Below are 14,416 nucleotides of genomic sequence, written 5' to 3'. Positions count from 1 at the left end.
TCCCTTCCCACCAACAATGCCAGAGAGTTTCCTTTTCACTTCAGCCTCACCAACACTTGTAATTCTTTGCTTTTTTGATCATTACCATTCTGACTGGAGTTAGGTGATACCTCTTGGTGTTTTTGAATTCCACGTCTCTATGACAAGAGATGTTGAATATTTTTTCATATGCTTTTTATCCATCTATTTGTATATCTTCTTTTGAGAGTTGTCAAATGGTAAGCCTATTTTTAAATTAGGTTATTCTTTTTGAGCTGGTGAAATGTTTGATTTCCTTATATATTTTATTTATCGATCTTTTATCATAGGTATAGCTTGAGAATGTTTTCTCCCATTCTGTAGGTTGTTTCTGTATTGCTTTCTTTGTTGTGCAGGAACTTTCAGCTTGATGTAACCCCATTTGTAAATTTTGGTGTTAGATCAAAATGTTAGACCCTTACTTTAAGGGTCTTAGTTAAGAAATATTTTCCTACTTCAGTATCTTGAAGTGTTTCCCCTATGCTTTTCTCAAGTAGTGTTATATATAGTTTTTGTTTTTATTTAGATATTTAAGTCATTTTAAGTTGATCTTCATAGATAGAGATAAGAAGATAATTTCCTTTCTTTTTTATTAAACAGGTAAATATTCAGTTTTCCAAGTAGCATTTATTGCAAAGATGATCTTATTTCTACTGAATTTTCCTATGATATTTGTTGAAAATCAGTTGTCTGTATGTTGTTGGATTTATTTCTAGAGTATTAGTTCTGTACCATTGGTTTATGTATCTATTCTTGTGCCAATGCCATGCCATTTTGTTTATTATGGCTTTGTAATATGTTTTGAAGCCTCATTGTGAGATGCCTTCAACTTTATTCTTTTTGCACAATATTGCTTTGGTGACATGCGACCTTTTGTGATTTCAGGCCAATAGTATGGTTGTTTTTATTATTTCTGTGAAAATGTCACTGGCATTTAGATAGAATTGCATTGATTTTGTAGTTTGTTTCTTTTTTTTCCCTCAGAGCATAACTAAAATTGCTTTTTATAGAAGTATGAAATTTGGTCACCAATATCAAATGTTAGGCAAAAGGTAATGAATCTTCAATGATTCATTGTTATAAGTTGCTGTTAATTTTAAGTTAAGTAAAACGTCTTAATACTGAATTATCTAAAAGCCATTGTCTTTTAACTGACACGAGAAATGAAGAAGTAGGAGTGTGGTAGCAAGACAGCCAATGTGCTGAAAATCGTGGAAAATCCTAATGTTTTTCGGTCCTAGTATATTAGTCAGCATTTATCTCAACACAAAACATCTGCCTGGTGTCTTCGCTTTATTCCTTTGAATAGTATTTATAATAATTTTTTTTTTAATAATAATAATAATAATAAACTACCCGGTATAAATATATACATTCTGGAGTTAGACTGGGTCCCTTCCTCGGGAGCCTCATGAATCTCTGACGAAACGTTCTGGAGTAGGGCCGCCCTCACTCCCGGGGTGAGCCAGCATCTGCTTTCTCATCGCCCACACGCTCCCACTGTCCTGAGCAGACTTTTCCCACCAGGCTGTTGCCTTCTGTCTGCCTTGTCAGATGGCCTAAAGCAGAGAGAACCACTCACAATCTTCACTTTCCTGCACAAGTTGAATTTTTTTGCTGTTGTTTTTAATAAAGTACTGTGGTATTGCTGTGGTATTACTCTTTTCAGTGTACCCAGAAACCAAAAATAGAGCTGGTACTCTAAGCTCCCCTGTCTTTCCCATCTGACGTAATGTCAGGTAAGTGGGACAAACATGAAAGAACTTCATAGAGACCGAATAAAGCTGATACCGTAATGCTTTCTTTGAACAGTTTTAGAGCAGAAGTTCAAAGATCTGCAAACACGTTAGTAATTAGGGCAGTAACAGAGCCGCTGGTAGTAAAAACACATTAGAAGGGAAGCAGGTCAGCCGCGGCGCCCAGCAGTAACGCAGTGTTCCGCAGTGCTGGAAGCCACACGGGCAGTCCGGGTCTCACTCCGGACTCTCCTTTCATGCCAGGTGGCAGTGTGCATGCTGTGACCCTGGCCAGCCGAGGCCGGGGGTGGATCGCCATGTGAGGACCCATTTGGGGGCGACTGTCCCTCACTCTCAGAAGAAATGGATATGTAGACTTTAAAAAAAGGGGGGAAAGCAGAGTAAAAGATTTAAAGAAAGCTGTGTGCTCTTGCAGCATATTCTTTTTTTCTTTTCTTTTCTTTTCTTTCATTGTTGTTATTTTTTCAGAGTATGTGTACTTAGCTAGAGAGAGAAAGAGATAAAGTGAGAAAACACCTGCCCTGGGGGATGGCCATCCCACAACCCCTTCTCAATTTCTCTTTTCAGGACTTTGGGGCACGCACACACACACACACACACACACACACGCACACACACACACGTGCCTAGCATATTTTTCAAGCTCTGGGTCTGGGACTTGAACTGTGCGGTCAGCTGCATGGGATTCAGCTACTCCAACCAGCATCTGGCCTGACAGGACATTTTCTTACTTATTTTTATTTGATATTATTATTAAAAATGAAATAATTTTTTCAGCAAAAATAAAACTTTTTCTGAGAAGTTTTTTAAGAAGTTATTTTAAAACAATTATTCCATTGAACTTTATTTTATTTATTATTTTAATTTGACCAGAGAGGGACAGAGAGAGAGATTGAGAAGCAGAGTAAGAGAGAGAGAAAGTGAGAAAACAAGCCACCAGGTCTGGGACTCAAACCACGCGTGGCCATGTGGGAGTCCAGCACCCTTTGCCACCCTATTTAAAACCACCCTATTTAATAATTAGACTGAGATATTTTAAACCACTGGCAAGAGTATCAGTCAGCCAGCATTTTAGCACTCTTGTTGGTGGAAGGAAAATACTATAAGCAAAAGCACCATTGTCTATATTTTAATTATTCCGGAGTAGTTTTTTATCTTATTTTTCAGTAAGGTAAGAGAAATATTAGCTGTGGTCTCTTTTAATTAAGAAGATTACTCATTCATTTAGGTCTCAATGGAAGGCAAGTTGAACAGAAACAAAAGTACAGTTTGTGGAGAGCCTGCTCTGCGAAAGGACCTTACGACATCAGCTCTGTACCCTAACGTTCCTTAGTCATCTCGTCTCACAGATGTGAGGGAGGCAAGCACAGAAAGGTCCAGACACTGGGGTGCGGCTGCTGGTGCGTGAAGTCGGGGTGTGAGCGGGGATCTTTCTGTTTTTTGGAGAGGTTTTTGCTATAGGGTGCATGCGCTCACCAGAAAGAGAGAGACAGAGAGAGAGAAAGCGAGAAATCACCCCTGGGGGGGTGACCACGCCATAATCCCTTCTCCTCCATTCTCCTCTCGGGATCTTGCGCATGCACGCACACGCGCCCGGCGTGAGTTTAAGCCACCGGGTCCAGGACACGAACCGTGGTTGACTACGTGGGAGTCCAGCGACATAGCCATTATGCCACCTGCTGGTCCCATGAGCGGGATTTTCACTCTCTACCTTGCTCTTCTTTCCTAGTAGGAAGGGATGGATCAGGACTCTCAGCGAAGAGAGCTCGGTGAGCCTGTGGATTTGAGTGGCCCTCAGGGGCCAGCTTGCCTCTGGCCAGAGTCCGTCAGGCGCTCTGGCACCCGGCCTCGCCCAGGCCTGCCGCTGCCCGGGTGCTCTTCCCTGGTAGCTGCTTCAGTCCCCGCTCCCCTCCTCCCTAGGCCTGCGGTGACCACCTTTCATCCTGAGGTGTGCTTCCCTTCACTTGTTTCATGCTTTTTGACTGCCCTTTTCCTGCTCCACCCCCCACCCAGAGCTCTTACCCACTTCCAGCTTGTCACTGATTTGTCACACATACTAACAGCTGCTTGCCTAGGGTGACACTTCAGGAGGACCAAGATTACAGTCTTGTCTTCTGCTGTCCTCTGAGATCTGGGGAGCACCGAGAACAGCACCAGGCGCTTGCTAGGTGCCCAGTGAGCAGCCGTGTGACAGTGTGACGATTTGGGTTAGGGGTGAGCAGGGCACAGGTGCCCAGTGAGCAGCCGTGTGACAGTGATGATTTGGGTTAGGGGTGAGCAGAGCACAGGTGCCCAGTGAGCAGCCGTGTGACAGTGATGATTTGGGTTAGGAGTGAGCAGAGCACAGGTGCCCAGTGAGCAGCCGTGTGACAGTGATGATTTGGGTGAGGAGTGAGCAGAGCACAGGTGCCCAGTGAGCAGCTGTGTGACAGTGTGACGATTTGGGTTAGGAGTGAGCAGGGCGCAGGTGCCCAGTGAGCAGCCGTGTGACAGTGATGATTTGGGTTAGGGGTGAGCAGGGCGCAGGTGCCCAGTGAGCAGCCGTGTGACAGTGATGATTTGGGTTAGGGGTGAGCAGGGCGCAGGTGCCCAGTGAGCAGCCGTGTGACAGTGATGATTTGGGTTAGGGGTGAGCAGGGCGCAGGTGCCCAGTGAGCAGCCGTGTGACAGTGATGATTTGGGTTAGGGGTGAGCAGGGCGCAGGTGCCCAGTGAGCAGCCGTGTGACAGTGATGATTTGGGTTAGGGGTGAGCAGAGCACAGGTGCCCAGTGAGCAGCCGTGTGACAGTGATGATTTGGGTGAGGAGTGAGCAGGGCACATTGGGGCATCTAGAGAGGCCCGCGTTGTTGGGGTGGCAGGGGTCCTGTGTGTTGCAGACTTCTCTGGGAAATAGAGCAGAGCCGCTGTGTGAGGACCTGAATTCTAAGCGAGGGGATTTATTGTTGGGTAGGAATGGGGAGCTTTCAGATTTTATTTTAGATAACAGATTAAATCCCGTTTCAAGGACTGGTGTGAAGTAATTGTTGTATTTATGTTGAAGACGTGTGTCCTGCTCTTCCCATCGCAGCCTCTCACTTGAGACCGCAGCTTTGTCCCACCACACCTGGCTCTGTTATTTTATTTTATTTTATTATTTTTTTTTTTTTTGAGAGGTTTTTGCTATAGGGCGCGTGCGCTCACCAGACAGACAGAGAGAGACATAGAGACAGAAAGTGAGAAATCACCCCCTAGGGGGGATGGTCACACCGCAATCCCTTCTCCTCCATTCTCCTCTCGGGATCTTGGGCATGCATGCTCACGCACCCGGTGTGAGTTCTAAGCCACCGGGTCCGGGACACGAACTGCGGTTGACTACGTGGGAATCCAGCGACATAGCCATTACGCTAACTGCTGGTTCCCTTTTATTTTATTCTTATTATTGCCACAGTGCATGTGCTCGCTGGAGAGAGACAGAGAGAGGGAAAGCGAGAAATCCCTCCCACAGGGGATGGTCACGCTGCAGTCTCCTCTGTTTTCTTCTCAGGATTTTGGGAACGCATGCACACAGCCAGGGTGATTTTCAAACTGCGAAGTCCAGGACTTGGACTGTGGCCAGCTGTGTGGGAGTCCAGTGCCTTAACCACCACGCCACCTGTTGGCCCCACACCTGGCTCCTTTAGACTAGGTCTTGCTGTGTTGCCCGGGACAGCTTCACGCTCGCTGGTTCTCTGTATCAGCCTTCTGGATGCTGGGCGGCAGGCATGTGCTGCCACCCTGGCCGTCACGCGGGACCGCACATGTGGCTCCCGGGCGCGGGGCACGGCGGCCGTCTGCGGGGCACGGCTGGCAGCACAGGCCGCTGCGGGGGTGTGGGGGGGTTGCTTCTGGTTTTTGATCTTTAAATGCTCTCGGTGGTTTCGGTTTACCTGGTGAAGTTGACTACAGAAACAGGCGACTCTCAGATGCGAACAAGTCCACTGGTAAGGCGGACTTCAAGGTTGACTTCAAGGTTGACTGGGCCAGACATCTCGCCAAAGACCGCAATTCCCCCCCTCTTTCACCCCCCTCCTTCTCCTCTCCCTCTCCGTTCCCTGGTTTTTGTTCTCCCGCTTTCTCTCCTCTCCATCTTTCGACCTCCTCCATCTCCTCGTCTTCCCTGCTAGGTTGTGGCGGACTTGGGGCTGAGGTCCTTCTGCTGCTAGCACGGGTGTGGAGCCCTCTAAAGGCAGCAGACTTCTAGCAAAGCTGCAAGCTCCCCACGCACGACGCCCACCACATCTGGGGACCATCTCGTATGTGCCAGGTGCTGGAGTAAGGCCTCAGTTAGCTTAATCAGAAAGAGGCTAGCGTCCATGGCTTTGAGAGAACCCAAACGCGGAGGCTGTGGGCGCAGTTGGCGCGGGCAGCCGTTCCATCAGTCACATGAGAGAGAGAGAGAGGGAACACGTGCCCGGGTACGAGCCAGAGAGACAGGTCTGTCCCAGCCCCACCAGCCCTGGGGCCTGGGAGCGTGCCCAGTGTACACCTGGAGGTCTCGGGACTTGAACCTGGAGCCTTCCCGTGTGGGGTCACCTTGCAGAGCGTGTGTTTTACTGCTGAGCCACCATCTGCCCCGCTTCATGCTTTTTAATTTGCCCAAACCATGGCCGAATTGGACACGAGCAGCACTCTCCCGTGTGTAGCGGCCGCACCCTGAATCGTGTGACCCTTTTATAGTAAACTTTTTCAAGTCTGATGTCCTCTGGTGAAGATGTCAGAAAGTCCACCAATGGTAAAGATACAGGTTATGAGGACAAAAACATTCTCAGCTCTTTCTTTAATGCTTGATTTTAAGATATAAAGGGTCTTCTTTATATCTCTGTACTCATTTATTAAGCTTACTAAACATTTTCCTCTCAGCTTTCCTGTTCTTTAATGGTGTTTACTTATTGTCTATAGTTTTTAAGGAGAGAATAGTAAGAAAACGTAGGGGCCAGCAGGTGACTCGGTGGTTAAGGTGCTGGCTGCACAGTTCAAGTCCCAGGCCTCGTGGCGTGGAAGTACAGTGGGTACATGTGTGTACGGGCCTCAAATCTCAAGAGGACTATGGAGGAGAAGGGATTGCAGCTTGGCCAACCCCCCGGGAGGAATGGTGATTTATCATTTTCCTTCTCTTTTCCTCTCTGGTGAGTACATGCACCTCGCAGCAAAAACTGAAGAAAAAAAAAGTATTAGTTTCTATTGATTGCTAAGTGCACAGTTTTAGTGGAATTCCTATCCCCTTGTTCCCCATTTCTGGGATTTTTATCAAATAGAGTGAAGAATAATACTGCAAGCAGCCACAGAACTGTGTCAGTCCATATAATACAAATTCCTTAAAATTCTTGTTATCAGCTTGGATTTATCACAAAAACACATTTCATATCAAAGAACTATCAGAAGTTATCAAAGAGGAAGTGCAAATAGACACTCATTTATAAACATTTACAGTATTTAAAATTAAGCACTTACTGGGACCAGCAGTCGGTGTAATGGCTGTGTTGCTGGACTCCCATGTAGTTGACCGTGGTTCGAGACTTGGACCTGGTGACTTAAACTCATGCCAGACACGTGTGCGTGCATGCCCAAGATCCCAAGAGGAGAATGGAGAAGGAATTGCAGTGTGGCCACCCCCCCTGGGGGGTGATTTCTCACTTTCTGTCTGCCTCTCTGTTTTTTTGGCGAGTGCATGCGCCCTATAGCAAAAACCTCTCAAAAAACAAACAAACAAAAAAAATTAAGCACTTAACGTATAAGATGTACTTAGGGAATTTTCCCCTTATGAACTATTCTTACTAAGACATTTTAAAATGATTAAAATGATGTTTAGGTGGTAGGTGCTTTCTCCTTTTATAAAAAATGAATTTAACGAGTACAGACATTGCTTTTCCGAAAGTACTTGTTCCTTTGTTTATGTATCCCGCTAAATTCCCGTGCCACGAGAGCAGGGACTGGTCTGCACACGCGGCTCCTCAGCGGGTAGCTGCTGAATGCAATTCCTGGCACCCTTCGCTGCGTAGAAATTAAGGTCCTTTCTTGTGAACCTTTCCGTTGCCAATTTGATGCTCATGAATAAGTGAAAATCTGGTATTCATGGAGGGCTTCTTCTTTTCTGGGACCCGCTTACTCTTCATTTCAAAGCGAGCTTCATTGCCTCAGTGGTCAGGGCCATCCCGCAGTCGAGCTGTGAGTGCGTGCTGGAGGCCGATGGGACGTGATGTTCTCGCCATGGGTTTGACCTGGAATTTGTACAACTGCAGGGTCACAGACTGCATGAGTGGAGGGTGCTGTTACCCCTCCTTTGCTTTGAAAATTGCCTTTGCAGAAAAGAGCAGCATTTTCAGTAGCAGCTGACTGCGAGGACGTTGTTTCCCTTGGGCCGATAGGTGCCGAGGAAGCCCGGCCCCCGCCCACCTGCCCAGTGTGGCCAGCCAGGGCTCAGGTTGGGGTTGCAAGCCGAGTCATGCTCTAAGGCCCAGGTACGCTGCCCCTCTTCTGTGCTCCCAGTGCTGCCCCTCCGTCCGGGAGCAGCTGAAGGAGGTGGACGAAACCGAACTCCAAATGTAGGACGTGGGTCTCGGCCATCCTAGGACAGCACGTTTCTGTGTGTTCACTCATTTCCTCAGGGAGCTAAAATACTGTATCCTTACGAATGACAGATTCGACTTTCATTTAGTAAAAAATTGTTTGTGCCCAGCTTGGGGTTGAAGTTGGTAGCAAATTAAACCACAGTGCTGGAAGCCAGACAGCGGCCACCAGTTTGGGTCCCGCGGTCGGACTGAAAACAGCTGTGCACAGGTGAGCACCCAAGGTGCCGATGCACAGGAGGGCCAGGGCCAGGGGCTGTGGTGTGACAAAACGCAGTCCAAGGTGCTTTTTCCCTGTTTCTGTCTCTCCTCCCTTGTATGCATCCATGTGCTATTATGAGTAAGCTCAACAGTAAAAATAAAGAAATAAAAATTGACTGCAGAGTTGGAGGAGGAGATAGGGGACACATTTCTAAATCAGCTCATAAGGTTAAAAAAAATCCAGAAGTCAGCTGTAGGTAAAATTCCTTTTTTCAAATACTTGAAATCATCCATAAATCAGAAGATAGTCGGTTTTGTAAATAGATAGGAGTAAGTATCTTACGCACACTTAAGTTTTAGAAATACTAAGCTCGTAGACTAACGGAATGGTCAGAGGAACGTTTGCTTACACATCCGGGCATTCGTATCCGTCCTCCCTTGAGCTAATTCTCAGACTTGCAGTGGTGATTGGTGGAGAGTGGACAAATCCAACGTGCCGTAGCCTGGTTAGCGCCATTAGACCCGTCCAGACGCTGCTACTCGTATTACCTGTCTGTAATTCAGTTTCACTTTTCTAACCATGCTCGTTGAATTTCTTAGATTAAAAATGAAAACAAAACAGAACACAACTGAAAGCATATAAGCCTCTATAACTTTAGAATCTGGTGATTTGTTGTAATAGTTAAACTAAATAGTCCCATCTTCAGAGAGCTTTGGGAGAAGCTAAGTCTTTAGGAGTTGATGAGTAAATGAAATATTTCTATGATGAGACTTTAATGTATAAAATAAAATGAAGTGTTCTCTGCTATGGCATTGTCACACTATTAGAAAAGTTGCCTGTAGTTTTCTTATTATGCAAAAAATATACGAAAATATATAAACAAGTATTTATTAATGCAGTAACACACAAAAAAATAAGTGTTTCTTCTTTTTTTCTTTTTAATAACGATAGAGAATGTATGCATGCACGAGAGAGAAGGAGAGAGAAAGCACCCGGCAGGGTCTTGTCACAGTACGATCCTCCTCCTCTGGCCCTCCAGGCCCTCAGGGTCTCGGGATCTTGGGTGCTGACATGCACTCAGTTTGCAGGCTGATCAGGGATGGAGACCTGTGGTCATCCATGTGGCTCCTGGAACTGCAGTTCAGTGTGCTGTGGACACACTGCTCAGATAGGCCAGGCACCACTGTAGCTGCACTGCCTAGGTAGGCCTGGCACCGCTGTGTACGCACTGCCCTAGGGAAGTCCAAACACCGCTGTGTACGCACTGCCTAGGTAGGCCTGGCACCGCTGTGTACGCACTGCCCTAGGGAAGTCCAAACACCGCTGTGTACGCACTGCCTAGGTAGGCCTGGCACCGCTGTGTACGCACTGCCCTAGGGAAGTCCAAACACCGCTGTGTACGCACTGCCTAGGTAGGCCTGGCACCGCTGTGTACGCACTGCCCTAGGGAAGTCCAAACACCGCTGTGTACGCACTGCCTAGGTAGGCCTGGCACCGCTGTGTACGCACTGCCCTAGGGAAGTCCAAACACCGCTGTGTACGCACTGCCTAGGTAGGCCTGGCACCGCTGTGTACGCACTGCCCTAGGGAAGTCCAAACACCGCTGTGTACGCACTGCCTAGGTAGGCCTGGCACCGCTGTGTACGCACTGCCCTAGGGAAGTCCAAACACCGCTGTGTACGCACTGCCTAGGTAGGCCTGGCACCGCTGTGTACGCACTGCCCTAGGGAAGTCCAAACACCGCTGTGTACGCACTGCCTAGGTAGGCCTGGCACCGCTGTGTACGCACTGCCCTAGGGAAGTCCAAACACCGCTGTGTACGCACTGCCTAGGTAGGCCTGGCACCGCTGTGTACGCACTGCCCTAGGGAAGTCCAAACACCGCTGTGTACGCACTGCCTAGGTAGGCCTGGCACCGCTGTGTACGCACTGCCCTAGGGAAGTCCAAACACCGCTGTGTACGCACTGCCTAGGTAGGCCTGGCACCGCTGTGTACGCACTGCCCTAGGGAAGTCCAAACACCGCTGTGTACGCACTGCCTAGGTAGGCCTGGCACCGCTGTGTACGCACTGCCCTAGGGAAGTCCAAACACCGCTGTGTACGCACTGCCTAGGTAGGCCTGGCACCGCTGTGTACGCACTGCCCTAGGGAAGTCCAAACACCGCTGTGTACGCACTGCCTAGGTAGGCCTGGCACCGCTGTGTACGCACTGCCCTAGGGAAGTCCAAACACCGCTGTGTACGCACTGCCTAGGTAGGCCTGGCACTGTTTTTGAAAACCTGCTATCAGATAGCACTGAGCCTAATTTTTTTTAAAGTTTATTTAATTTATTACATGAGAAGGAGTGAAAGACTGACAGACAGGTACCTTTGGGAGGGTGTGGCCATGCCGTAATCCTCCCCTCTGCCTCCCAGCCAGTCAGGATCCAGGTATTTCTGGTATGTTCAGGTCGACCAGGAATCTGAACCCGGGCCTCCCTCCCAGCTCCAGCATCGGGAAGCTGTGCTCCACCACCCACACCATCCTCGCTGGGCCCCGACTGGTACTTTTAAAAACGTCTTGGGTAAAGACAACGTGCAGCTAGTGTTGGAATCTAGTTTACTTTAGTACTGACGCACTTGAGGAGCAAAACAGACGGGGCGTTTCGGAAGACAGACTGGGCGAGTGTGTGGGAGCGAACGTGTGTGCAGGCACAGGCTGGGTTCAGGGACAGCCGGGACTGGACTTGGTGTCGTCTGGGCAATGGAGGCAGTGGGTGGTGAGCGGTAAATCTGAGAAAGGCTAGAGAAGCAGAAAGACACTTCGAGACTCAGTAGTTTATTTACCACGGGTATGGAAGGAGAAATTAGGACTCACGGCCTTGTCTGAGCGTGGAGGGCAGGGGTAGCCCATGTTTTTGGCCGAGTGAAGATAAATTAGGCCTGCTTTCCAGTGACAAAGAGTGTGCAATTGTTGGCATGTCAACGGTGCACTGGTGGTGAGAGAAAGGGCTAGATGACTGGAAGACATCGGGCCTGTACCTGTGCTTGTAAGTCTACCGTTTATTGCAGGGAAAAGACACTAGAATGGCACTGAACGGAAGGCCGCGTCGGGGGGTCTGGGAGCAGGCTGAGTCAGGAGCCCTTCCTCTGAGGGGGCCACACGCAGACACTGTTCTCAGGGGAGAGCCAGTGACTGTGCGTGGGACGTTTGGGCCTAAGGGGACCTCCAGCTCCAGCTTGTGCCTTACGTGCTGTTGACCACACAGGCATGTCCTTGCCGGCAGCCAGCCCCAGTGGGACAGCCCCCCTCCCCCAGGGGCTCCCTCCTAGACCAGTACAAAGCATCAGTCTCACTTCAGCAATGAAGTGCTGACAAGCTGGAGTCGACAGGTCCATGGCCCAAGCCGTGCTACTATGAGGTGTCTTGTGCTTTGTCCCGAGTGCCATGATGGTAAATCTCACTGCAGCCACACGGTTCAGGACAGTTCTGGGTCTGCTGCGTGGAAGCCTCACAGCACACGGGCTAACAGCCCTCAGAGATACTCGTGAGGTGGCGGCGTGCGGGGTGCGGCGGGTGTGCCACTTCAGCCGCAGCGGGGGGTCTGCACAGCGTGGCCGTGTTAGCAGACCTTCCATCTTGGGACCTCTGAAAGGCAGTTGGAAAAGGTGGTTGTGGTATTTCATTTCCCCTCTGGAATTAAAGTCCACTTCCAACACTGGATGTTTAACCTTTAAGATTTTTATAATCAAGTTCTTAGATTTCATAAGAGGAAGCATTGCAAAAGAGCCTTCAGTTCATTGAGCGTGATGACGTGTTGTGCACTTCCAGACCTGCTCAGTTTCTAACTGTGTTTTCCCCTTCCCTCCATTTCTCAGATGAATCGGCTCCTAAGGAAGTCAGCAGGGTAAGTGATGCGAATGTCGTTTCTACTACCATGCTACAAGAAGCAGAGCTCTTTTACACATTTTCTCAGCGTTCGAATGGGGTAAAGTATTAGGAAGATAATGGCAAAAACTGAGAATCACTCAGCAGTATGTAATAAAGTCAGTGGGGAGGGAGGTTGCAAACTGGAGGCCTCGAGACTGCAGATAACTCACAGATACATTTTGTTAGGTATACACATGCATTTGGGGTTTTCTTTTTCTTTTTCTTTTTTGGAGAGGTTTTTTTGCTATAGGGCACATGTGCTCGCCAGACTGACAGAGAGAGACATAGAGACAGAAAGCGAGAAATCATCCCTCAGGGGGGATGGTCACACCGCAATCCCTTCTCCTCCATTCTCACGTCCCTGTTCAAGCAATCCACGTTGGGGCGCCAATCTGCCGGGGACCAGCCTCAGCGTGGGTGGGTTATCTCGACGGAGGCGGCGAAGGTGAACAGAAGACAAGGGCCTCAATGCCTTTTCATGCACGTCCTTTGCTGGACACCCCTCAGAGATCGCTCTCTGAGGAGTGACCACTGCTAGGAATCATCATGTGTTTTTATTGAAAATGTGATACATGCAAGTAAAGGGAGAGGGGCTACATGTTTCAATTAACAGCTCATCAAGTTTTTTAACAATAGAGAACATAGATTCTATTCAGGGTTGGATTAAGGGTGGGTCTAGTGCAATTCAGGGTTTGATTAAGGGTGGGTCTAGTGCAGTTCCACAGTTGTAGGTGGGTCTCCAAGGAATGCAGTTTCGGGAAAGCGGTTCCGGTAAGCAGAGGTGATTATCAGCTGATGCGGCGCAGCAGCCATCTTGTGATTACTGGGAATGGTGCTGAAAAAAGAAAATCTCAAGAATAGATGTTAGTTCTTATGAATATTAATAAAGAATAATATTTATACAATTTTGTAGAGATTTAAAACTTAATTTAAAAAATCCTAATATATTTATCTATTTTACTTAGAGAGGGTGGAGGTGTCCTGGGCCAGTTTTGGCCTAATCCTATTTTAGGTAAAGAAAGGATTAAGTTTACCTTAAATGTATTTTGAAGGGCCTTCCAAAAGTCAAGATTACTTCTGCCTAGATAGAACTTCAGCCCACCTTCTATTGCGACCATGGAGATAACGCATTGTAATTAATAGTAAGTGATCAGAGCAAAGGGGAGCAGTCGGGGGACTTCCTGGAAGATTTTATCGTATACTCAGGATGTATAAGAGAGCTATGTAATTCTTTTACAGTAGTATATTGGGGAGTCAGAGAGGGGTCGCTTCCCAGTAAGGCTGCCACAGTTTCTGGAGCAAATAGCAAACAGCCTTGCTGACATGCTAATTGACCCAAGCTTTGTTTCAAAGTCGGGGGGCGCACAACAGTAGTCTTGCCATCATGTTGATCCGACCAAAAGCAGAGCTTAAAAGTCGGGGGGCTCAGACAGATTCTGGGGCCTCGCCAGGTCGGACTCCTCCAATTCTCCTCTCAGGATCTTGGGCACGCACGCACACGCACCCGGCGCAAGTTTAAGCCACGGGTCTGGGACGCGAAACACAGTCGACTACGTGGGAGTCCAGTGACATAGCCATTACACTAACTGCTGGTTCCCACATTTGGGGTTTTCTGAAGCTGGAGCCAGCAATCAAATTTAAGGGACTGCATACAAAAATTGGATTTCTAGCTTCTCTTGAAAAACCGGAAATAACCACCTTCCTGAGTGGCAGCAGTCCCCAAGGCCAAGTGACAGCAGCAGCGTCTGCAGAGGCTCCAGGCTCGTTGCGGTCTTTGCTCCCGGGGAGCCTGTATGGGCCTGCTTCTGAGTTCTTACCTCTTCTTTTCGGGAGAACACATGGAGACACGCGGCACCTTGAAGGTGCGTCACTGCCCGCTTATAGGCATGGTAACTGGAGTGTTTTTATGCCCTAGGGAAAAACTTGGTGTTAACTTTTTTTTTTTT

The 14,416-nt window shown here is 48.2% G+C and overlaps 1 protein-coding gene across 5 annotated transcripts in view; it reads left to right on the top strand.

Moving 5' to 3' along the window:
• PDE10A (phosphodiesterase 10A) overlaps nucleotides 1–14,416 on the top strand; it is a 303,105-nt gene that overhangs the window by 161,273 nt on the left and 127,416 nt on the right. For all 5 annotated transcript variants that reach the window (XM_006152260.3, XM_006152256.2, XM_027773359.1 and 2 more), the window contains exon 3: nucleotides 12,419–12,447. In XM_006152260.3, the coding sequence (XP_006152322.1) occupies nucleotides 12,419–12,447 (29 nt within the window). The remainder of the gene's footprint in view (nucleotides 1–12,418; nucleotides 12,448–14,416) is intronic.

This window comes from Tupaia chinensis, unplaced genomic scaffold, assembly GCF_000334495.1.
Source record: "Tupaia chinensis unplaced genomic scaffold, TupChi_1.0 Scaffold000346_1, whole genome shotgun sequence".
Classification (NCBI taxonomy): Eukaryota; Metazoa; Chordata; class Mammalia; order Scandentia; family Tupaiidae; genus Tupaia; species Tupaia belangeri.
The sequence above is the reverse complement of the archived record's forward strand: the minus strand, read 5'-3'. Positions and strand labels throughout refer to the sequence as shown.